General features: G+C 46.4%; 1 protein-coding gene across 1 annotated transcript; it reads right to left on the reverse strand.

The window, feature by feature from the left end:
* Positions 1 to 1,582: 1,582 nt before the first annotated feature.
* LOC142578201 (neprilysin-1-like) lies at positions 1,583 to 21,627 on the reverse strand. The gene is made up of 16 exons (XM_075687602.1): positions 21,545 to 21,627; positions 19,085 to 19,212; positions 18,045 to 18,284; positions 17,137 to 17,214; positions 16,779 to 17,047; positions 15,672 to 15,830; positions 14,902 to 15,023; positions 10,927 to 11,155; positions 10,365 to 10,541; positions 9,382 to 9,482; positions 9,244 to 9,302; positions 8,397 to 8,448; positions 8,199 to 8,266; positions 6,622 to 6,905; positions 4,788 to 4,861; positions 1,583 to 1,691 (listed from the first exon to the last, which is right to left on the reverse strand). Exons 1-16 carry the CDS (start codon positions 21,625 to 21,627, stop codon positions 1,592 to 1,594), a joined length of 2,223 nt encoding a protein of 740 aa, XP_075543717.1. The 3' UTR covers positions 1,583 to 1,591.
* Between the last annotated feature and the right edge of the window lie 3,581 nt (positions 21,628 to 25,208).

A 25,208-nucleotide genomic window follows, 5' to 3' on the forward strand; every position in this document is an offset into this window, starting at 1 on the left:
CACAATTTTCTTCCCCATTGCACACAGCAAATGTGCCTTTAGTTACTCGATCTCTATAAACAGGTTGATGGAATTAATTTTTCCCGATTCTGGGAAGTTCCTTCATTGCAGGACTGCAGGACATTTCCGGATAACAGCTAGATCCACCAGCGATCCCAGCTAAACGTGGATGTTGGAAGAGGTTGAAAAGATGGTGGAAGGTCCTCGCTTTTCACTTCGTCTAGGGGGAAAGGTGAGGGGGGGGGCATGAGATTTCTGGGCAAGGAATCAGTGATAATTTCGAAAGCGATCGACCTTTAAGCTTACAATATGCTTAAATGATGAGAAATTAGCAAAAAAAAAAGAAGAAAAGAAATCGAATGCCAAATGACTTTTATTGTCTTTGTTGTAAAGTGTGCATGTCTTAGACCATGGTTCCAGGCAAGCGGCTGACGACGACGACGACGATGATGATGATGATGATGATGAAGCCTCAATTAATGGCACAACCCCACTATGGGGGATGGGCCACAAATCGGGTGGTAATATGATTGAAAAATAAAATGGTACGTTGTCCTCTCGCTTCCAAGCGGCTGACGCAGGAATCTTTCGCTACCACTTTCCTTCGCGTTGGAAAGCGCACGCGTGACTCCTAAGCATTATGAAAGGGTACAAAGACTGTTTTCAAGCAAATATTACTCGCGGCGCGTGGTTTTGAACACGCTGTTTGAATATGCGCCAAATAGTTTTCCTCTTCAATTAACAATACGACTTGCGTTAAACATCTAACGTTCGGAGTCGATGTTGGGCCGTTATAACCTTTCAAAATACAATATAGGGCGTTCCATTCCGTAGCGAGAAAACGCAGCTGCGCCAACAAACGAAACACAAAGCGATATGTGAAAACTATTGACGGGCGGTGGACTGGGCGAGCTGGTATACTTGCATCTTGATAAAAACAAATCGCGGGCATGAGAAAATTGACAGTACTTTTCCTGTTTCCTTCTGCTTTGTGAGCTCTGTCCGTGTTGTTTTCCTCAATACGAAATTGCACCAGTTCGCGCACTTTTCCTATCTTTTACGAAAGAGAAAAGGTTCCGTATGCCTCACTCAAAAAAAAAAAAAGTTCGGCGGCATGTTACTTTGCTGTAACACTTGAAGGCGAAAGCCTGTTGCACACGTGATAATGCATTAAGTTATACGATCGAAGGGGTTAGACTTTTCGCAAGACATAGCCGCAGTGCGAAGCAAATGTATGGAACTGTAGGTCGACCTCCTCAACGACACATTCGAGCACCTAATCCACTGCCTAAAGGTTCTTTCATTCTTTCGCTCTCTCTTTCCGTCTTTGTTTCTTTGTTCTTACGTTCGTTCTTTTGTTGTGCAGTGGCGTAGCCACGCGGGGGGAGGTGTCAAGGGGAGGGGGCATCTAGGGCACTGGTCACAGGTACCTCCACCTCTTAGGAGAAAAAGAGTGGCTACGCTAGTGTGCGTGTGTGCGTGTGGTACATATAACATAGCACGCAAGGCGTCTAAGCGATGAAATGCTGTGCTCGGTGGGATTAAAGAAACAGGTTGTATTTGTCGTGATGACACCCTCATCGCCAGCCGTCTACCAGAACATGCATCTTCTCTGGGGGACCATGTGCGCGCTGGAAGGACATTCGTAGAGACTCTTGAACATGGGCCAGTGCGTCAGGGCCATGTTTAGCCTGCGTGGTGCACAATAGAACGAAGGTCACCACTACACGCAGCACAACGAATATCTTGATGAGAATGGCACAATAAAATGAAAAAAAAAGAGAACGGCAGGAACTATATCGCAGGATGACTGTCAACGTTAATGCGATTATCGTCGAAGCAATGTAGTGATACGCCGTATTACCATAACCAAAAGGCATCACGCATGAGGCGGGTACTGCATCCAGGTTCCCGTCTCGCACTTCCCTCCAGACACGCCGCACCATCTAGCGGCGCCACCACAAAGTCCCGCGTGACATGTTAGAATGTACAGGGTGTCCCACGTAACTTGTGCCAAATTTTAAAACAACACGCGAATGCCACGCAGCTGGACAGAATCAAGGTAATAGAGAGTTATAGCTCAGCGGGTTTACGGCCGGGTCAGCGGGCCCAGCGGGTGGGTGGTGACGGCAGCGGTGCGCTGCACGAAAGCAAGAGTTTTAGCTCAGCGATCGCTCACACGGTAGAGCGGAATAAAACCCCTTAAACTTCGTAAAGTAGTGCCACGCTTTGAAGAATGCCACCGCCTCCTCCTCGCGTGCTCTGGCCGAGGCCGACGCCGCGTCGCTATTGGCCTAATAGCATCACGTGTGCTCTCGCGTCATGCATCAGCGCCATTTTTGCTCGAGAAGCGTTTACGGAGTGGCGAGGAGCGCATGTTGGCGCCGTTGCTACGCTCGAGCAGTGTAGGCGGCGCCACGGTCGAGGAGGGAGCGTGAAAGAGAGGAGAAAAGAGGAAGAGTGAAGGCGGAGGAGGAGTGTCGCTACTTTGCTAAGTTTAAAGGGGTTTTAGAGTGGAGCGTTCTGCTGCGCCATCTCTCGACCAAAGTTGGAGTTACCATCAAAAGATCACTATGCTCGTTTCAGGTTCTCGATCGCGGTGATCCACTTCAAATCGTCGCCAAACGGCCTCGTTGCTGAAACCTCCCGCAGGATACAGAGGTCCTCTTCAGTGGTGAAACACCTCCGCGGCCCTTTCGCTTGCAGGCGTGACAGCGCCGTGTCTGAAAGCGTCGCCGACGAGATGCCACTGCTGCTCGTGCGCGTGGTCGCTATTCGCTTCGCGAAAACGACGGTACGCTGCGCGCGCTACGCTGGGGAGAGGATATCAGCGATCGAGCGACGCGCTCCGTAAAAACACCAGCCGCGCCAGCGTACTGCACATGCGCAGTGGCGCCTACGCTATCCTGCTGGGCCCGCTGGACCCGCTGGACCCGCTGAACTCTCTAATGTTGTTTGCCGTAGATTGTAGCAAGTCAAACTATTTTTATATTTTACCTAAATATATAACTAATTCTAAATAATTACGTTCTCGGCTATGACGCGATATTTAATTTTTCTCCATTTAACACAAACGCGCACGTGTTTTGCGTGCCTGTTTTAACGCTTGTCTCTCTCTCTTTCTCTCTCTCTCTCTCTCTCACACACACACACACACACACACACACACACACACACACACACACACACACACACACACACACACACACACACACACACACACACACACACACACACACACACACACACACACACACACACACACACACACACACACACACACGTACAGAGCAATCGGAAGATCGATCGGGCATATTTTATGAGGTCCTATTATTTTCCGATTGGTAGTTTTGTTCTGATTATAACATTTGGGAAGATAATAATTAGCAACTAATTATGTAAGTAGACAAAATACAAAAGATAGTCTGACATGCTCCAAGCGACGGCAAACAACATAACCTTGGTTCTGTGTAGCTACGTGGCACTCTCATATATTTTAAAAATTTGGCACAAATTACGTGGGAGACCCTGTCTATTCAGACAAAATTGTGCGAATTTATAGATGACACGGGGTTGATTCCGCCCAGCACCGGAACAATTTCGAATAATTTTTTTGTCATTGAAGAGTTGTATATACCCTCTGTCGCATACCCATGCAGCGGCACATACCCAGTTATCCGAGTTCGTCTGAAAGAGGCTCATTGAAGAGTGGCACATACCCATCACATACCCGCTGACCGAAGTTGTTTCAAAGCCGGTTCCCTCATCACTGTCGCCCGATGCTTTATCAATTAAACCATGGACTACCCAGTGGCCAAAGTTGGCGCGAAAGAGATTAGATAGGGTGAGACAGACAGACATAAAACAAACTGAGTGAGTTTTCCAAAGAATGCTAATCGCATTAATGAACAACTGACACAATAGCTTCCTGTTTGTAACCTCTTGTTTGCGCTTGTCCTGTTTGCGTCGCTCATTGCGTCCGTCTTAAAACCAAGTTTTCTCTTCCTGTGCGTGCGTGTACCCATGCGCAAAGCTGTTGTAAATCTGGCTTCGCCACTATGTAACAGCTTATGTGAAGAAACCCGCTTCGCTAATTCCATTCATCTTACTGGGGACATGTAACTACTAACAGACAACCGCTGAGTACTCAGTGCATGCATAGCGACGTAGCCTGTGGTGTCCTTGCAATAAGTTGATAAGTAATAACGATTTCAGCATCCATTTGGTGGACAGGTCATGTGAAAAATGTGGCACGAAGGCACCTGTTTTGAAAGTGCACGTACGAATACATGCGCGACTATCAGCTGCAACGCTTCGACGTCTGGCTGTGATAATAAACTAAGCATCCTTGGCTTACTTGGCCTACTAGATAGCTGGTACCACATCCGACCCTTCGCCATGTGTCGTCAGTAGCTGCCTGCCGCACGTAGGACAAATCGTAGGATTCATCGACGAAAAGAAAAGAAGATAGCCCGTATAATCTGTGTGCATTTGCATTGTGTCTTTCCCGCGCGGACCAATGGAACCTCACGAACTGTTGTAGCTTTCTTTAGAATCAAATATTTCATTTAAAAGAAAGTTAGTCTACGTCGTCTCCGGGTCAGTTGCGCACAGTACATGCTTGCATTCAATGGAAGCTGCAAACAAGCAGGGCCATTGCGGTCGTTCAGAGAGGGGTGTTTTGCAGTTTCTCAACATCTCATCGAAAAAAAAAAAAATGCCACCCAATCCAAGGTCTCCTTTTCCTATTGCTGCTGCACAGATATTTGACGCAACGCAGGCCTCACCTCTCCTGTGCAATGCGCTTCCCGCCTTTCTTCTGCACTTGCGCAGCGTCGCTGAAAATCCGCGTGCATACACCCTGAAAAGAGAAATGGGGGGGGGGGGGGGGGGTAAAAAAATGATTAACTTGCCCGTTTTAATTCCGCAAAACAGCATGTTATCATGGTGAACGACGAGCTGGAGGGTTTCTAAGCTGGGTTAGTTGCTCACGTCCAACATTGCAAACAGCGCAAACGACGGGACAAATTAACGAAGATCATCGCGAGATTGGCGACATTGTATGACGTCCTCTTTCCAGTCTTGGCCCCCCCACTCTCTGGTAAACGGCTCCAGTTTCATCATCAGCGTGCCGCTGCATCTGTCGCCGTTTCAAGGTCAAGTTGCTTCACCCTCTTAGCCAAAATGTAAAAAAAAGCCAAGGGTTAAAATACGAACAAGATTAATTCCAGAAAGGCCGGAGGCTGCGTGTTCGGTTTGCATACTGCCGCTTGATGCTACGCGACCTTGTCAACATAGCGTCCTTGCCACTGACGCTGGCGTCGCTTGGTCGCTGTCACCTTACATCACAGACGTCATGCTGTGTCACACATAGGCAAACAGGACACAGCTATGGTTGCTAACCGTCCCGTATTTAGTGGGGCAGTCGTGACTGCTGAGTAAAGGTCCCGAGGCCCGACTTAACCCAGCCGGGACGGCCAAATGTCCGAACTTTTGCGTTTTTTTCTTACTCGGCGACAATTAATAGACCAAATTCTTTTTTTATAATGCCTGACAGCTCGTTTGCACATCCTTCTCGTTTGCGTGCTGTTGCATTACCATAAACATAAATGCGATTTCGTTTTGGTCTGCGTTCTAGTTCTGTTGCAGGCCGTAACTGTTTACTGCAGCTCTGTCGTTATTGGCAGCCATATTAGCCAAGCAACTATATCGCAATTTTTTGTCGTGAATCGTGAAACAAGATGACTAAAGAACTTGTCCAACTTTGTTACAATATAGACTGGTGCCCCCTTGCACTGATAGGGTAGATCGTAGCCAGCCCTTTCTTCACCTTCTCTCTCCGTGCAACCATATGATGCACTCGACCGGGAAGAGAAGACGGGGGGGGGGGGGAAGAAGGAAGGGAGGGGGGCTGGGCAAGCAGCATACTAGCACCAGAGTCCTGCTAATAAAGAAATTTCGGGGAGGAAGTCCATGCCCGATGTGCCCCCCTCCCCTCCCCCCGGCTACGCTGCCACTGATGGGAAAAAGAGTTAACGCGTAGGTGGCAAGTGTACTTCTCCTTCCACGAGTGCTTGGTTGCTATTCTAGTAATTCTCAACCTACACTAAGCCTACACTCAGCCTCCAAAAAAGAAAAGGTACTAAAAATTCTATCGAATAGTAAATGCTTAGGTAATAGCTGCAGTCGGTCCTTAGTCTTAGTACTTAGTCCTAACTAAGTACTATAGGGAATGACTCCCACAGCTGCTTGTATAAAGAGCAGCTGTTGCTCCTTCGCATAATATTTTGCGGAATTCGGCATTTTAACTGGGAGTGCCCACGTGAGCTTCAGAAAGTAACAATCAAGCTCCCCTACACTGATCTTGTTTTCCGAATTTCTAGAAAACGAATGTTTCGACTGTATTTGACTCGATGTCATGACGCACCACACAATGCGGGCCATCTTTCCGTCCGAGGACGAAGGACTTCAACATTTGCGCCACGGCTCACTCGTCCTTGCACTTGGTCACCACAGAGACTATAGCGACAGGTTTTTAGGGCTAATTGCGCGCACTCCCGCAGGCATTCTTTTTTTTTTTTGTCTTTTTGAGTGCACCGCAGTCGATCCTCAACGACTCACGTGCGCCAGCGAGAGGAAGAAGAGGTTGTCGCCGGAGAACTGCTTGATGTCCCGCAGCCGGATGTCCTTGTCGGGCCCGACGCGCGACTGGACGACCCGCTTGTACTCCCGGAAGAGCACGATGACCACCGCGCTGTCGGCGATGTGGTCGTACAGCTCGGACTCGTCCGCCAGCTTGAGCGAGCCGTGCGCGTTGCGGAAGCACTTCTCCACCTCGTTGTAGCGCGCCATCAGCGTCTCGCCCCACCAGTTGCGGTACTGCGCGCTGTCCGTGATGGTGCGGCCTGCGTGCATGCGTCGTGAGCACATTGGAAGCCGAGCAGTGTCGAGAAGACACCGAAGCGGTTCTTGTGTTCGGGTTGTATTTTGCGCGCCCCCCCAAACTCGGTCGCATCGGTTTCATTTTTTGCAAAGAGGGGCACTTCGTTATAGGTAGCGCGTGCCGCCAGAAGCACGTGAATATTTTGCCGCGTGCCCCGTGTAGAACTTTGTGAAACGTCATACATGTTGCCAGGTTAGTACGTCCTGGAAGATAATGGAGAAACACACATTTATAGAGACTAGTGAAAACAAACAAAATGGGCGCTAACACACGCGAAATCTTATTTTGAACGAACAACACACATTTCAAGAGATCGCTTGAAATCTTACCTCCTGTTTTTAGCTTTCTAAAGAATGTGTGCGACATGCTCAACATAAAACTTACTGTTGCTAGCATCGGTCATTTGTTCTCACTCGTCTTTGGCTAAGCGTTCGAAGCGTAAGTTTACTTTACCTCTTGCCAAGTTTTATTTCTTAGCAAGGTCTTAATTATCGGACGCAACTGAGTCGTTTCCGATAACATTGCATGCTGCCATACGGCCGCTTTCGACCCTCACTAAGCTCGATCTGAATTGAATACTTCGATCGCACTCGAAGACGCATGATTGAGGCAAACATGGACCGGAGGTCAGACGAGCTTGAAGATGACACGTAGCAATGTGCACGACCTTGATTGAGCACGGTACGCATTGGCTCAGGCACTTCTCAAAATTCTCGTATGACGGAGATATCGTGTGACGGAGACACCTGTCTAAAATATTCTAGTGTTTGACCGATCAACACAGACAACAAATGTGAAATAAGCGGCGCGTGTGGCGCAGTTGTTTGTTTGATCTATCAAGCGAACCTCGAACCAATTCAGTGTACATCTAGAAGACAGAGCAGAGCCTTACAGTACGTTGGTAAATGCAAACTCTGGAGGGATCGATCCATAATTAAGTAGCGTAAATCAGAGAAATTAGAGCACAATAAAATGAAAGGTACGTAAAACAAATTGAGGATAACTAGGTCAATATAAAAAAAATAGAATTTGGAGAGTATACTTCGAGAATACCGAAGTCCGTGTTATGTATGTCGAACTGGTGGTTCTTGTGCCCTGATGCTGACTGGAACATCTCATTCTTGCGCTTATTTCCGTGCAGTGAAGAGCATATATGACACTGACTGTTACGTTAACAGATAGACATATGTCATAGCCGGCCGCTATAGCCAGCCAGCCACATGCAGTGTACGCATATGAACACATTTTTTCGCACCCCGGTAGTCGATGGCCTGGAACATCTTCACGCCAATTCGCCAGCCGTACATGGGAATGGAGAACGGCCTGCGCGCAGTGACAAGACGGAATTACACAACACCACGTTGCACATGTCTCAGTGATCCGTTACAGCAGTTGACGAGGTTGTGAATAAATTAGGGTCAGTGTGGAACGTATAAACACCACGCCAACTTACAAGAACGAGTCTCCGTAATACAGCGGCGGTTCGAACAAGCTTGCAGGGATGTCTGAAAAAATACATACATAATAATATAAACCAGTTGTTGTGGTAAGCATAAAAGTATAATACTGATAGAATGTGATTTTCAGTATAGATGTTTCAATCCATGCCGTAGGTCGCCAATTAATTTTTGTTTTACAGAGAGGGAATAAAGTAAGAAGGATTTGCCAGCACTGAGAAATTTTTTGGCATATCTTTGCCAGAATTTCATGCTATATTGCTGCCCGCATTCAAGGTGCCTAAACATGTCTTCCGTTCAATGCAAGTGTTATAACATTGGGATTCACCAAAGAAGCCTTTCAGTTACTGCCACACATACGCTAAATTTACTCCCTAATATTTCGCGATTCTTCGTGCCAATGGAATTGGGAATTTCTCGCTTCGCGAATACTCTATTCGTAAGAACAAGGACTAACAGTTAATTAAACAGTTACTTGCTGTTATTGTTTAAACAGGTTTACTCTTTAAATTGTTGCTTTAATGTGAGCATCTTTGCAACTCTAAAAAAAAGCAACAGATGTCTACTTTACAACGAAATACACCGATTGAAAGTTCTCTCATGCAGAATTTTCTCAAAGTGAAGCACTCAATTTTTTTGCAAGACGTGTAAACAACAACAACAACAACAACAACAACAACAACAACAACAACAACAACAACAACAACAACAACAACAACAACAACAACAACAACAACAACAACAACAACAACAACAACAACAACACTATCCTTTGAACGTATATTTGTTTGAGTTTTATTCGTGGTCCCACAGTGTAGGCGAAAGGTAACGGCAACGACTCACAAAGAGCGTTGTTGTCGGCGTCGTAGAACGGGTCCTGCTGGAACACGGAGCCCTTCCACCTGAGCGAAGTAGCAGCAGCAAACTGTCAGAAATGCGCGAAAGCACGCAAACGCAAAATCATTTGGCGCGACTCCTTACTCAAAGTCCTGGATAGTCTTGTGAGCTTGGGACTTGGCGAATTCGAATCCAGCATTCCGGAAACTCTTGACGATCTGGCCGTACTTGTACTGCAACTTTTTCTGCATTTCGCCATGGACGAGAAAAACAACGGCTATGGTTAGAACAAGACAGGCGCCCCAAGACAACGCATTACAACGTCACATGCGACTTTCTTACACACTTGTACGATAATGTTCAGCCTTACACACGCAAATTTTCTGTTCTGCGATCTGCAATGCGGTTATATTTGCAACGATATCTTAAATGCTTCTGTGGAAGGTTGATGTCGGCCTCCACTTTGTCATCTGAAAGTTCTCGAAGCGAAATGTCCTGTATAATTGTAGGCACTGTTTCCGCGCAGTTTCACGCCCACGTTATCTAAAAGCGCGAAATCTGACCTGTGTTTGTCGTCTCTCGCAGTCCTTGTCCTCTGCGCTGTACGTAGTTTTTACCATGAATTACCAACTAGCCCAAGCAACCACCCTTGTTCACCTCATAACCTTTCTCTATGCGTACGGCAATGGTACGCTACGAGGTATAGTGAACAGCAGCGTGAAAATAAAGAAGCCAATGCGATGAAATATACATTTACGACAGCAACAAGGCGTCCATAAACTTTCGCAGTATACTATTCTGCTGTACGCCGAGTAAGCTTTACTTTGTCCTCGCTCACTTTTTGTCAATGCTGTTGTCTACTTGCGCTGTAAGGCAACTTACACTTCTTGAGATGTGACGGGCATTGAGGTAAAATTTAATTCTAATCTTACTCACATTTTTGGATACTGTTGGGAGCTTCATTAACATCTTAACCCGTTAACTTTGTTAACTACAAATCATGTGGTCAACCACTGCTATAAAATGGAGTAATAGTTCTCAAACAACCCTTAGCGTCAGCTGTACTAAGTTCTCGTCGGGGCGCGCAGTCACGAACCGCGTCGACAGAGGGTCACGTGCATGCTTACCCAGGAGCGGTACCACTGTTTCATGTACTGGTACTCCTTGGTCTCGTATGGGTAGAAGTAGTAGATGCGCATGCGCCGCAGCTTGTTGTTGAGCGTGCTCTGCTCCGTGTGAGGGTAGAACGACTTGATGGACATGCGCTTGAACGACTCCTTCAGGTTGGCGATGGCACGGCTCGCCTGCGTGACGCAGACACAAAACATCTCGTCTTTATTTTTCTCATTTCGTATTTCCATTTTTTAATAAAAAAAAAGGAAATAGTGAAAGGAGCTGTTAGACAGAATGGAAAACTACGGTCGAACTAGATGCAAATAAGCGGTACTTTTTTTTTTTACCAGCCAGGATAGAATATACCTTTTGTTGCTTCACTATTACGGTAATTGCTTTAAAATAAGGAAGCCAGGTGCATGTGAGAACACGTCTTGAAGTATGAAAAATGAATAAACGAATGGGCCCAGTAAACCCTTCATCACAATTTGGCATTTTTTTTAAGGGAAGAAAGCCCAGCGAATGTGTTTTAACGCGTCTTAAGGAATGATTGAATCAACGAAATAACGGACGGACCTCGGCCCGTTTGGTCTCGGTGTCCTTGAAGGTGACCTTGGCGGCGGTGAGCAGCAGCGGCTTGAAGTAAGGCTCCATGATGTCCAGGCAGCGGGTTCGTTTGGAGGGAGGCGGCCGCAGGGCGTGGCCGTACTTGTACATGAACTGCAGTATCTTGGACTCCTTGGGCATCAGCAGCGGGCTCAGGAACTGCACCAGCCGGAACACGATGAAGTTGTTCACCGTGCCCCTGCACAGTGCGCGGAGCGGACGAGCCGTCAATCGCGCACCCAGCACGTGGTTTGAGCGCTGTATCTCGGACAGTGCGCCAGCAAGAAGCGGTGCAACCACTTACTACGTAAGCTACAGCAAATCTGCGCGGTCGACATAGAATTGAAAGCGCGCACGAAAACTGGCTTCAGTCATGAGAGAACAACGCGACAGCGTCTTGAAAGTTAGTACCAGTATCGGAGAATGGCAAAGCAAGTAACTGTGTCCGATACGCCACGGGCCTAGACGGAGTCGCTGGTAAAAAAGCTACGTGTGAATATACTGCATTTGCTTTTGTAAATATTCATGAATACTTTAAGAGTTCCTCGATTGCCGATCAACGAGATTTTCATGTGTTTCTCGTTCTCGCAGTTTGTATTATATGTGTGTATATGTGTGTGTATCACGTGTCTGTATTATAGCGTATTTTTCTTTTTTTCGGTATTCCTCATCGTTAAAATCGTAGAAGTTGCAGTAGTTGTTAGGGCGTCTGCCTATATTGTGTACAAGGGGGTTACGGCGGAGGGAATATATAGTTTGGGTAAAGAAGCCTTGAGCTTCACACCATGCCGAAAGGGACAAGGGCCATTAAACTGTTAACGACTATAGAAGGAAAGTTGTTATTCTCTATGTACTCTGATATAATCTTAAGTAGAAATACCACGCAATGTTGACGTATGCACCGTGTCACAGTGTACGGCCTATCAGGCGCACGCCACCCAGAGAAAATGAACGAAAACTGTTGAAATGTGTGCAGAGGCACTCTTCTCAACTGCGCCTGTATTCAGTCTGTCATTTCTGTGCCGTTTAACATTTTTAACAATGTCCATAGAAATTGTCACTAACACTATCTGTGTTGTACAGTCCTACCCTACTTCTTTTCTTCTTCTGTAGAAGGATTTATTTCGCATGAACCGTGCTAAAATCGTACGCTCTCTGTGTCACCGTAGAGATCCGATGTCTTTGTCAACGAACCTTTTTCGCAGCCCTTCGACTGCATGGAGTCACAAAATGACAATTCTTATTACTAATATTCGTTGAGATAAGAGATGTGGCAACTGGGGAATGAGGCGCATGCACAATGGTAACATATTGTATAGATCAATAATTTTGCGCACCCAACCGGCAAGCTAACTTCACCCATTGCATAGCAACGTACAGGTGAAGCAGAACTTTTTTTATTTTTTGCTTTGCAGCGAAGCTTAACTACATAAAACTGATCTCGCCGGCTCTGTAATTTCGAGCCAGTGATTCTCCCTCCCTTACCCTCTTGTGTTTTCTGAATGCACGCCCTTGACGCGTAACTCTGTGTGCGTGTGTGCGTGCGCGCGCGCGCGCGCGCGCGCGCGCGCGTGTGTGTGTGTGTGTGTGTGTGTGTGTGTGTGTGTGTGTGTGTGTGTGTGTGTGTGTGTGTGTGTGTGTGTGTGTGTGTGTGTGTGTGTGTGTGTGTGTGTGTGTGTGTGTGTGTGTGTGTGTGTGTGTGTGTGTGTGTGTGTGTGTGTGTGTGTGTGTGTGTGTGTGTGTGTGTGTGTGTGTGTGTGTGTGTGTGTGTGTGTGTGTGTGTGTGTGTGTGTGTGTGTGTGTGTGTGTGTGTGTGTGTGTGTGTGTGTGTGTGTGTGTGTGTGTGTGTGTGTGTGTGTGTGTGTGTGTGTGTGTGTGTGTGTGTGTGTGTGTGTGTGTGTGTGTGTGTGTGTGTGTGTGTGTGTGTGTGTGTGTGTGTGTGTGTGTGTGTGTGTGTGTGTGTGTGTGTGTGTGTGTGTGTGCGCGTGCGTGTGTGTAAACCGGTAAATTCGCGTTCAAACGAGTTACGAAGAAATACATACATTCGCGTGCCTCCGGTTTACGCAAACACGAGCGGTGGATTTGGAGAGACAAGTTCGTTTGGGTTAGAATTACTTCGAACAATCTTACCTTGCACTATGCGTGCGCTATTGCACTATGCAATAGGAATTATGGGTACACATCACCCGTACAAGGCTCCTTAATTTCTCCAAACATAAACAATGTGGCTTGTTTACTACACAGAGAACACCGGGATAACTTAACTGCATGAAAAGTTACTGCATAATGAATGGGAATGGGGAGAAAACGAGGGCTCAATAATTATTTATGAAGCTCATAATTAAGCAGAAACGTTAAGTTTTCCCCGCAGGTGCCTGCTAACACGGCCCCTACTTCCTCTGAATATGAACTCAGTATCCCGCACAGTCCCCTCTGGGAAACATCGTTTAACGGCCGTATCACATTTTCGAACACTTGCTTGAGGATTTTTGCAATACTCGTAATCAACTAGTGCTCTTGAAACTGCCCACATCACTCATGGCATGCACCATATTTACTTGAAATGGTATTTTTTTTTTTTTTTGTGGCACGATGGCTTGTTTCGGGACATGGAGCAGACTTCCTACGCGGTTCATAAAACACGCTCGCATAGCTCTGGCACACTTATCAAATTTAATTTATTTAGCCCTTACCGTGTCGACCCCCCTCTCCCCGCATTTTCTCTAAATATAAAGCTGGTGAAAGACGTAGCACTTTCAAGACATCGTGAAAATACGCATATAACTTTTCTGAGCGCTTATATAGTCGCAATAACCGCTTCGATGTCTAAGTATATAGATAAGTATATAGTGCGGACAGCGATCAGAACTCGGTAAACATCGCGTGGCATTTTTAACAAAATGCACCGCCGGACTATTTGTGCATGCATGTTCATAGCTAAAAATTGAGGACGAAAACAAGGCGGGACAGACTGGAACAGATGCTGATCAGTTCAGAACCTGTCTGGTAGTCTCTCTCATCCCGTCATGAGTTCGTGGTCGCATTTTAGGTCTCATTTGTAGCGGCATGAGTGGATATCTCGGACGAATACAACTTTTTTTGTGGCATTCCATTACAATAAATGTTCCACCATAATTTTCTCCAGGAGTGTTCGCGCGAACTGCTCCACAAACGAATAATAATTTTAATTCATACGCTATAGAGAGAGTCTACAATTACATATGTAAACTCGCGAATAATAGGCAAGCACCGCAAAGCAAAGTCCGCTCTTACTTCGTTATGTTGTCGCTGTCTGGACTTTGCCATGGAAAATTTGCACGAAGCCACAATCGTACTGAGGAAGTAACAGCAGTCCCTGGAGGTGCACAGCGCAAACTACAACACGCTTATTGGACAGTGCAGTCAGTTCGTTACTGTTCCTGAACACAACAGATGCCCTGAGCACAAGCGGCACCCTACACCACGACGCAGCGTCAGCGACGGTCTGCCTAGACAGTGAGCACCGACTCTGCGCACAGTGTACAGTTGAGCTGACCACAGGTACAGTTCAGTGAGCCAGTTAGGCGAGCCACATAACTATTCCCGCGCCAAAACATAGTGCGCTGCATCGAACTTTTGCAAGAGGAACGTATGCTTTCGCGGAATTTCGGCAACGACGACCCTGGGCGGGATCTGTTGTCGAACCGATTCGGAACGGTTCCTGCAAGAAGTTCCGTTTTATATTCGGTTCCAATATGGCGGGATAAATGCAGGTTCGGTTCGGGTCCAGTTCAGCGGAAAATAACGATTCAGTTCCGCTTTTCGAGTTCAGTTCCGGTTCGGTTCGACAGCCTGCTCGGCAAATCAGCCGATGGCGCGAGTCATGCATTCTCTCGCAAACAGATCGGACTTGTGTGCACTATAATTATCGAAGCGTAATTGCGTATACGTCACAAAGGTGCACACCATTCGGTTGTCTTGAGAGACTTGAGAAACCTCGAGAAGTACTTCTCGGAGCGAAGCGCCACTTCGTCCTCGGGAGACATGTTCTCGCCCAGCACATTGCTCAGGTACATGTAGATGTTCCACTGCGTCGTTAAAGGAGAGAAAAAAGGGATGAACACGTGACCGGGCGTTTGTCTAGGAGAATTCACGCTAGTAAACCACTGCAAACTGGTTTGCTCGTTTCACATTTGAGCAGAGCAGCAACGATAGAAACTAACACTCTGAATGTGTTCTCACAAAATTAACATTATGTCCGCGAATTGCATGCACTCTGCCTATAGTGGTTCAGTGGCTATGGCGTCCTGCTGCTGAGCAAGAGGTCGAAGGCTCGATTCCCGGCCGCGACGGTAGCATTTAGAAGAGGATGAAATGCGAAAACATTCCTGTACGGTCATTTTTAGGCTCACGTTAGAGAACTCATGATGATCGAAATTAACCCGGAGACACCGACTATACACAAGCGCTCAATGTTCGTGTGCCGTTTTTGAAGGGTAAACTCTTCAATTTGATTTGATTTCACGTATCCTATGCCACGTTCGTAGGTGATGGTTGGTTGGGTGGTTGCTTGCTTGAGTCAGTTGAGTGAGGGAGGGAGCAAGTCAGTAAGTTAGTGAGTCGGCCGGGTGGGTAAGTCACTATCAGTTGGGTAGTTATTAAAGAGTGCAATATAGGTTCATTAAAAAGAAAGGGCAATGCTAATTGCTATTTAATAAAGCGGGCAATGCCGTTACCTTATCCAGGAACAACGAGCCGAGCTTGACCTTCTTGTAGTACGGCGCCCGCGCCCGAGAGCTGGTGGTGCCTTTGGACAGCATCTGCTCCAGCTTGAAGATGCGCCCCGTCTCGTTCACGTTGTCGAAGCCCAGATTGATGGCCAGGTCGCGGATCGCCTGAGGTTAGACACAACATCGCGCGTTTTGGCTCAAGTGTCTCACTTGTCATGTAGTTACTTCGCTTATGTGATATGCTAGATATGAAATTTGGAGATCGTGATTTTTTTTTACCATAACCACGCCTATTCGTACTAGCACTACATTCACCAATATACAAGTCATAACGAGGCAAACCAAGTCGAGCGTACCACTGGTTAGAGCTAGTAGTACCACGAATCTAGGGCGCGCCATAATACGAGTGACATTAGGTCACCGAGTTCATTTTTAAATACCTAGTTCGGTGGTGCAAGTGCATCAGATTTCTCATGTTCTTTTCTTGCCAAAAAATAAATAAAAAAATTAGTAGCAGCCATTTAAAAAAATATCCAATGTCCATCAACCTTAAAGATTGGCATTGAAGCTGCTTGGTGGCGAGTGAAAATGTTCTTACAGATGGAAAATGCGACGGCTACGAGCTCGTGAAAAGTAATTTAAATGTCGCGTAAACACTACAGGCGCCGGTTTTTGAGGAGGCAGGAGGGAAATATAATGACCAATAATATAAGCACGTGCGCTAGATATGTGAAACTAACATGCTGTCAATGTAGTACAATCTGTCAGGCTTCGATCCATGTACCCCGCTTTCTTCCGGGATTTCCGCAGTAATTTTCTTCACAACTTCTAACGGAATTAATACAAACTATGGTAAACTAAACCCCTGCCAGAACTTCATATCTTCACCAGCTTGTCCTTGTCCCATATTAAGCGCACTACGTCCACCACTAAGCTGTGAACTTTTCAGCTCATTCCCAGCATCCACTATTGTACTCCCCTTCGCTTGGCGTCCATTCCATGACGCTTACATAACGCGGCTACCGCATCTGTTGCTGCGCAAGCAACGTGCCTTGTCCAAGCCCACTTTCTCGTGCCGTATCATCGGCGTGCGTTCTCCGTACTCTCCCTAACCTGCAGGTACTCTCGCTGGAAATCGGCGTCGTCGAAGAGTGCTCGCGGCGCCGTCAGTTCGGGCTCGTCCAAGTGGACGATCATGCGCTGGCGGTTCTCGAGGTCGACGTCCTTGCGCACCGTGATCAGCGGGAAGAACCAGAAGTTGCGGCCCACGCGCGACGCCAGCGTATGCGGCTCCAGGTCGAAGCTCTTGGGCAGGAAGAATGGTTTGTGGTTGTACGTCATGTCGGCGAACACGCTCTGCAACTGCTCCTTGGCGTCCGTCACTGCGAGAAATAAAAAAAAAGAATAAAACGTGAAGCCGGTCGCAACACGTCTGAGCGACACGGACGATACGCCATCGCGGTGCACCTACCTCCCTGCATGCACTCCTGGAATAGGTTCACTCCGTAACGCAGGTAGAAGTTGTCCGTGGGTTTCATGTTGGCGTGCCCTGGAAGACGACAAGACGTTGAGCCAATGTCTGTGCTGCTAGGTCAGCATAGGTGAGCAGCTTTTGCTCGTCGAAGTTTAGCGCGGCATTGCCTTTTCTATCTAACGGTTTTGCAATTGTTTTAATCAGTCCGTGCGCTGATCCGTCTCGCCAAGGTTTCGATGCGAGTTGCTGCCGGCACATCTGTGCTGCTCTGCGCTGATGAGTACCTCTATAAAATCAAGCAGACAAGACACTCAGTGCCCTTCCACTCTGTGACAAAGGAGGACCAGCGAAGCTGTGTATGTGAGCCCCTTAATGACGAATTGCACCACCGCCGCGGGTCGGCCCGGAATTGCACTATCTCCACGATCGGCCCACGCATGGGTATACTTTTTTGCTTACCATGCCAACAACGACACAAAAATTTCCTTGAACGGTAGAGGTATACAGTTTCGCTGTATAATTATTACGTAGCCTCCAGAAGCTTAGCTATCCTGCTCAGCGACTGCCACAAAGATCATTGGCGAAATTTGGTTTATAAGTTCTTCGCATAACCTTGTCCATTGTCAATGCTCGATCGTGATTTTTTTCACCGATGCTTTGACTGAGGTCCAGACAGTTCTCGCTACAGACGTAGTGTCCACGAGACTTAATGTGTGCACTGGACGCACTAAACAATCTCGGAACTGCACCCTACCGTCACTTGTTGATCATTGTTCCTACGGTATTTCAGAAGGAATCTGTGCAATATTCGAGCCCGCTATTCTCTTTCCTCGTGCACAAATAAAGGCAAGCTTATTCGTATCCAAGCCAGCGGGCGACGCAGAGAAGCGTGCCCATGGACTCACAGTTGGCGAGCACCTCCTCGACAGCGGCCCTGAGCTGCTCCTGCGCGCCCTGCGTGATGGGGTACTTCGAGGCTGAGTTGGCGACGCTCACGTGGTAGCCCTTGCACGCGTACGTGTAGAAGTCGTCACATGGCTCGCGGCTCCACTCCACGTAGCCCATGACGCGGCGGGCTTGCTCGAAGCACGTGGCGTTCTCGCAGAACACCGCGTTCTGCAGGTTCACCGGTGCTTTGTTCACGGCTGCAAAAAAACGAAGGCACGACGGAAGCTTGCGCCTGCGTGGTGAACGCTTTTGCGGCAGAAAGAGCCTGCGGACGGCAGCTATGTTTGGCTATGCAACTTTATTGCGTAGAGGTCGCGCAGGCACTCGGAGCACGCAGTTGACAAAGACCACCAAATGCTATGCAGCCTAAACAACTCTAACAACCCGCAGACACAAGCACGTCACATAACTGGCGCGTATCCTACAGGCACATGAATCGGATTTCTGCGTACGTTCTGCAGATCTTCATTACTCTGATTGCGCACAACATAAGCACAAAAAAGTTCCACAAAAGAAGCGTTATTGGCACCGATATTCACTACAATCTCTGTATGTATTCAACACGAGTATATAACGTTACTTTAACGGTTACTCTCTCACGTGCGTGCGCTTCGAAAACACAAGCGTTCAATTTTTACGCACGCAACACACAAAGCCGCGATCGCCATGGTCTCGACTCTATACCGCATGCCTCCACCGGATGTCACGTGCAAGTGCCGGTGCTCGGGCCGGTAGGAAATACGACGAGCAAGAATAAACTGCGAACACTTTATTGCGCAAACTTGGTCCTTGAAAAAAAAAAGAAGCAAAGCACAAATTCGTCGGTGGCCAAAGCAGCAAGCGTGGTAGGAGGTCGTCGAATCTTATGCCGGTGCTTGTGTGTGGCAGCTTTTAGCTTCGATACACGTGTCACCGAATATTCTAGATGCGCTCGCGCCGACGACGGGCATTCTAGAACGCCCGCCACAATCGATCGTCTATTCAATAGTGAACTCACGGTTTGTCTGCAGCGTGAGCACCACGAAGAGTGTGAGGGACAAAACGATGAGGAGCACCAGGCAGATGCTGCTGATGAGCCCGACCTCGATCTTGCGCCGGTTCGGACTCTCCTCGATTATGTCGAGCCTACGCTCGCAGAAAAAAAAAAGTGCAATTGCAAGAACAGCTTCTGTAATCGTCTTCATATGTAAAAAAAAAAAGTATTTCTGGATATTTCAGGCTATCTAGTGCGAGATGTGAGCAGAGTTGGTCACATGACCTGATTCCAGCCGTGCCAATTCTCTTATACAGGGTGTTTCAGCTAACATTAACCAGAATTTAAAAAAAATATATATATGCCGATGCACTCTAAGACGACGCGACCAAATGCATGTTGCTCACTTTTGTATGTAGTGTGTCACGCTATATTTTTGCATTTTGCTTAGCTAGATAATTAGTCAAGAAAATTAACCAACTTCTGAAGCAACGAAGCTAGGAAGAAAAACTCCAATTAGCAAGTTGCAGAGCGCTTTGCAGAACGTCTGACTAGGCAGTTTCTAACTTTCTATCTATTAATATTAGTGTTTTTCACCTTACTGCGGATGGCCCGCGAAATACCAAAAAAAAAAAATACCACGTGACATACCCGCTTGCACGCCGTGATTGCAGCGCTCCCAAACTGTCCGCGCACGAACGAACATAGCGTCTAGCAGGATTGTGCTGCCGCTTAAAAGGCGACAGCGCAGGGACGACAGCGTTGGCTGTGCTTCCTTACGCCAGCGATCTGTTTACCTCGCGGCGTTTCATGATAGCGATAAGCAGACGCAGCGGCAGTACACCCGGCTAATTGCTATGTGCGTTTGTGCGCGGACAGTTTGGGAGCGCTGCAATCACGGCGCGCAAGCGAGTATGTCACGTGGCATTTTTTTTGTATTTCGCGGGCATCCGCAGTAAGCTGAAAAACACTAATACTTAATAGATAGAAAGTTAGAAACTGTCTAATCAGACGTTTTGCAAAGCGCTATACAATTTTCTAATTGGATTTTTTTCCCTAGCTTCGTTACTTCAGAAGATGGTTAATTAATCTTGACTAATTACCTAATCAAGCAAAATAAGAAAAAATGCGTGACGCACTGCATACAAAAGTGAGCAACATGCATTTGGTCACGCCGTCTTAGAGTGCATCGACATATTTTGAAACTCTGGCTAAAGTTAGCTGAAACCCTCTGTATATTTTTTTGTTAAATCTAATTGAACATTCACCGAATTTCTGAAGCTTAGGGCTGCCGCAGCTGCGATCCATTCGAACCCGAAAGTTCAACAGCGTTCAAATGAAAACAAAGTAATATGCTTCATTGTATTTCTCAAAAGCAACCAAGTGAATATGATTCGCATGATTCACTGAATGACACTAATCTTTCATAAGCATTGGCAATAAATAAATATATTTGATGTAGTCATATATAAACAATTAAATTAAACGCTAGAGTAATTAGTTTAATTGTTTTAATTACACGCTAATTGTTGCAATGCGTGTCGAAGTAGTAGAACTAAGTTGGTATTTCAACCAATGCCCATGAACATATGTAGCCTTGGCATGGGTCACCTTTATTTTGACAGCCGATAAGAGCGGCGCGAAATCAGTCGAGAAGCTGTCTCATCAAGTGCGCATGTATGTAAGCAAGCCGAGATCGAGTTAGGTTATGCCGACGTTTTAGATCCACAAAATTACGTTATCTTTAGGACACGTTCAAAAATTTAAAGGGTCTTCAAAAATCGTAAGCTATCAGCACTATTTAGTCGCCAGACGTGATGGCGTACACACAGTTCTCTCCACAAAAGATTGCTAATAAGGAAACCGCGGACCAAGGATGAGACCAAAGGAACGAAATAGACCAACGTAGGCTGCTGTGATTGCTTTGCTTACTTCACACCTTCCTTTTTTTTTTTGTCTTTCTGAAAGCTAGAAACAACGTCTCAGCTGATGTTGAGCACGGTTGAGCACGTGGAACGTTGCGGCGACGAGCAGCAAACCAGGAAGCAGTGAGTTACTCGGCGTATCGACAATAGGATTCCACGAAAAGACTATGGCATCTACAGCGGTGTAACTTCCATAGCACGCACCAAGCGTAATTACTTCTGAGTGCAAGATTCAATCAGAACATGCTACTTCGATTTGTCCCAAGTGACACTTCGCAGGCGAACAGGCGAACGTAGTGACGTATGTAAAAAAAAAAAAAAAGAAAACGAGCAAGCGAGGTGTGAATAACGCGAACAACGTCTTCCTTCTGTCAGTCCGCTAACAAAACGAGCCCGGCGAGGCGCCCGCGGATGTTGAATGTCACCACAGGATGCGTGTCACCTCGCAGGATCCCGTCAGGCTAACTCTCACTCTCCTGGAGAGGCTCTCGCCCAGTCTTTCCGACACGCGCGGACGCTCCCGTAACTGAGCGAAGCGAGAGCACCGAGGTTCCCTTACCATGACCGAGGGCGCGGCCTGGTCGACGACGTCGCGTTGGTGCTCGTGGTTGTGGTGCGCCGCTCCGTGGTCAGCGTGGACATGGCGGCGGCGGGTGGTTCTCTGTTCTCGCTGCAGGTCCGAGTGGCTCCGCGCGGGCAGCGCCTTGGTGACTGGGTTCCCCCCGTGGGCTACATGCGCGGCGGGCTCAGCGAGGCTCGCAGGGGGGGTTCCGAAGCGGCGCTCGCGATGCCGGCGGCCGCCCCCTCGCTGTGCCACTGTCACTGCGCGCGCCGAGGCCATCCACGACAACGTGCGGCCGAAGGAAGACGACGAAGGCCAGAGCGAAATACTGATGGCCTCTTTCCTTACTGTTCCTATTGCGATTTTTTTCTAAATCACTTCCATTCGAAATCGTTCAATGAATTTTAAAAATTAAGATTAAATTAAGGGGTTTTACGTGCCACAACCACTTTCTGATTATGAGGCACGCCGTAGTGGAGGACTCTGGACATTTGGGCCCCCACCTGGGGTTCCTTAACGTGAACCTAAACCTAAGAACATGGCTGTTTTCGCCCCCATGGAAATGCGGCGGCCGTGACCGGGATTCGATCCCGCGACCTCGTGCTCAGCAGCCCAACACCATAGCCACTAAGTAACCGCGGCGAATTTTCAATGAATCGTCTTTCTTACTTCTTTCAAAATATAATCGCTCATTTATCTGGTGTCACTTCACAATTACGCGCTCCTTTTTCTTCTTCTTTTCCTTGTTCTTCTTTTTTATTTCCCTGAATGCAGAGGTATTACATAACGGTTATGATTCACATATGCATGCACGTACAAAAAGCATGACAAATAAACAGGAAGGAGATTAATAAAATATAGATGCATGAACACACATGAATACACCTGTAGCCATGTTTTTTTAAAACTATTGTTTGATTTCCAGTTATGCTTTTCAATCTCATTTTTTAACATTTCATTAACTGTACGTAAATCACCTAATTATAGGGCCAACCCTTCAGTGGGTACGAGCGATGTTCCGAAGCCACATCGTCGGGATAATCATCATCATAATCGGAGCATGAGCCCAATTCTTAGAGCGAAGCTTCTTTACCTATTTCCGCCTATCCTCCACAATTAGCCCGTACCATTATTGAAGAAATCATCATCATTCCCACTTACAACGCTTACAAAACGCTTTTATGTCGCACGTATTGAGCAACAGAAAGCTGTATGGGGAGTTTCTCATGGCGCTCTGCAATTTGCTCATTTACATTTTTCATCTAGTGATAATATTTTGTGAGTTGAATAATTAATTAAGACTAATCATCAAATTAAGGCGGAATGAAAACGAAATAGCTTGAGTATCTCCAAGCGACAGCAAACGAGATTACCCTTTGTTCCGTCCATCTACGTGGAATTCGCATATTTTTTTAAACTCTGGCTAAAGTTAGCTGGGACACCCTGTATATTCAGACGCATGCCACGCACGGACTTCGTGGCAGCGCCGCTATAGATGGCGCAGCGTGTCCAGAACGAAGCGTGCGGAGCCTGGCTGCAGTACGTGTCTCATACATGACGCGTTTCCTTCCTTCCTTTATAGTTTTAGACACAACTTACTTATGCAAGTATATATATATATATATATATATATATATATATATATATATATATATATATATATATATATATATATATATATATATATATATATATATATATATATATATCGTTTTCTACATTATGCTATATACACATTTACTCTATATGATAAATTTACAAAAATTACGTACACATGCCCTTTAACAAACGTATTCACTTTATCAAACTAAAACATAGATTCAGAAGTATAACGTTGCATAATGCCTTTTATGAACAGGCATAATTTCCTATTATTTAGTAGGATAGGACTGGAGGTGTGATTTTATCATGTCTTTATTTTTTAATTGAGAAATGATGTTGATTGCTTTACGAGCCCGATGAAACGTGGGTATGTATGCAAAAAGTTTGGCATTTGATAATTAATCTATGTTGTTGCGTAATTGGTTCTGTGTTGCGGTGTCTTCAGGCGAACATGTCTAACGTTTCATTAAGTATTTCTGGGTAAGTAAGCATCATAGAATGAAGACTCATATCGTTAAATCTCACAGAATATGCATGATGCGAATGTTCAATCGAATAATTCACTCACTTTTAAAATATCGTGCTTTAGAAAGAATTCTGCCGTATGATCTTCACGATTCAATGCGCCGTACTGCTTGTTTCTGAAGAATTATTAATCTATCTATGTTTGTTTTGCTCGTTAAACCCCATATTAATAAGCAGTAATTGAGATGGGGTTGAATGGGCGAGAAATACAACTGTCTTTTCAGCCATTGCGGAACAAGAAATACAAGCTTATAAAAAATCGGCTAATAATCCCGACACGCTTGTATGCATTTTGTTTATGTGCGTTGTCCAATTGAGAGATTCGTTAATAATGACACCTAAAAATTTAAAAAATGGATAACCGCTCTGTCATGTAACTGCTGAATTTAATACAAATATCAGCATTAGCTGGTTTATTTCTCGGCTCGAAAACAATAAATTTGTTTCTTTTTATCATATATATTTGGTTTATGTAAACTAAACCAAATTGTTGACTTACTTGTGCGTTCATTAACCGCTACTTCCATTTCACCTAAGTTACTTCCTGAAAAAAAAAATAAGCTAGTATTATCGGCGTAGAGAATGACGCCCGGGATAAGCGGAATGTTAGCTGTGTCATTTATATACAGTATGAAAAGCAACGGACCCAGAATGGATCCTTGAGGTACACCGTGTGCACACATTAGAGAGATTTGGAATCTTCTGGGTCCGTTGCTTTACATTCTATACATATCCGTATTTAACGCGCTGTAGGTCGACCTCCTGAACTACACATGCGGGCACCTAATGCACTACCTAATGGTTCTTTGGTTCGCCACCCCCTACCGCTCTCTAGTGTACGCGGTTTGGTCGTGCTCGTCTCTATTTCTTTCTATCTCCCCCTTCCGCTTTCTTTCTTCTTTTATCCCCCTTCCCCCTTCCCCCTTGCAGGGTAGCCAACCGGAACTGCCTCTGGTTAACCTCCCTGCCTTTCTATGCACTTTTCTTTCTTTCTTTCTTTCTTTCTTTCTTCATTCATATTCAGCCATTGCCATCTTTGCTTGCTCACATGGGTAGAAGCCATTCCTGATGATGATATTTTTTTGCATCACTGGACTACACACCGATTGTTTCGGGTATGAGCCATTGCAACGAGTCACTTAAGGCTTTAGCCTTAAAAGGAAAGGATTGCCGACCGCACTGTAACTGTCTCTATAGCGCAGTTTGCTGACACCTGAACGGCGGTCAGCAATTTCTGGGATGGGGGCAGGGGAGTAATAGGGCAGGGAGAGAGCGTAAGAAAGAGGAGAGAGTAAAGAAGACAACTATTTACATATATACACGAGAGAGCGAATATAGATCGACAACGACACTTCAGCAATGCACGAGAAGTGTGGCGAAGGGGGCCCCATGCGGGACGTGGAGGCACCCTAATGCGGGAACCGGAAGAACGGCGCATGGTGGCGGCGAGGAACGTGACGATCATATAGTCTCAGTCAGCACGAGGAATCGACACGTCGAATGCCGATCATTATACGTCTCACATTTCTCGACG

Source organism: Dermacentor variabilis, chromosome 4, assembly GCF_050947875.1.
Source record: "Dermacentor variabilis isolate Ectoservices chromosome 4, ASM5094787v1, whole genome shotgun sequence".
Taxonomy (NCBI): Eukaryota; Metazoa; Arthropoda; class Arachnida; order Ixodida; family Ixodidae; genus Dermacentor; species Dermacentor variabilis.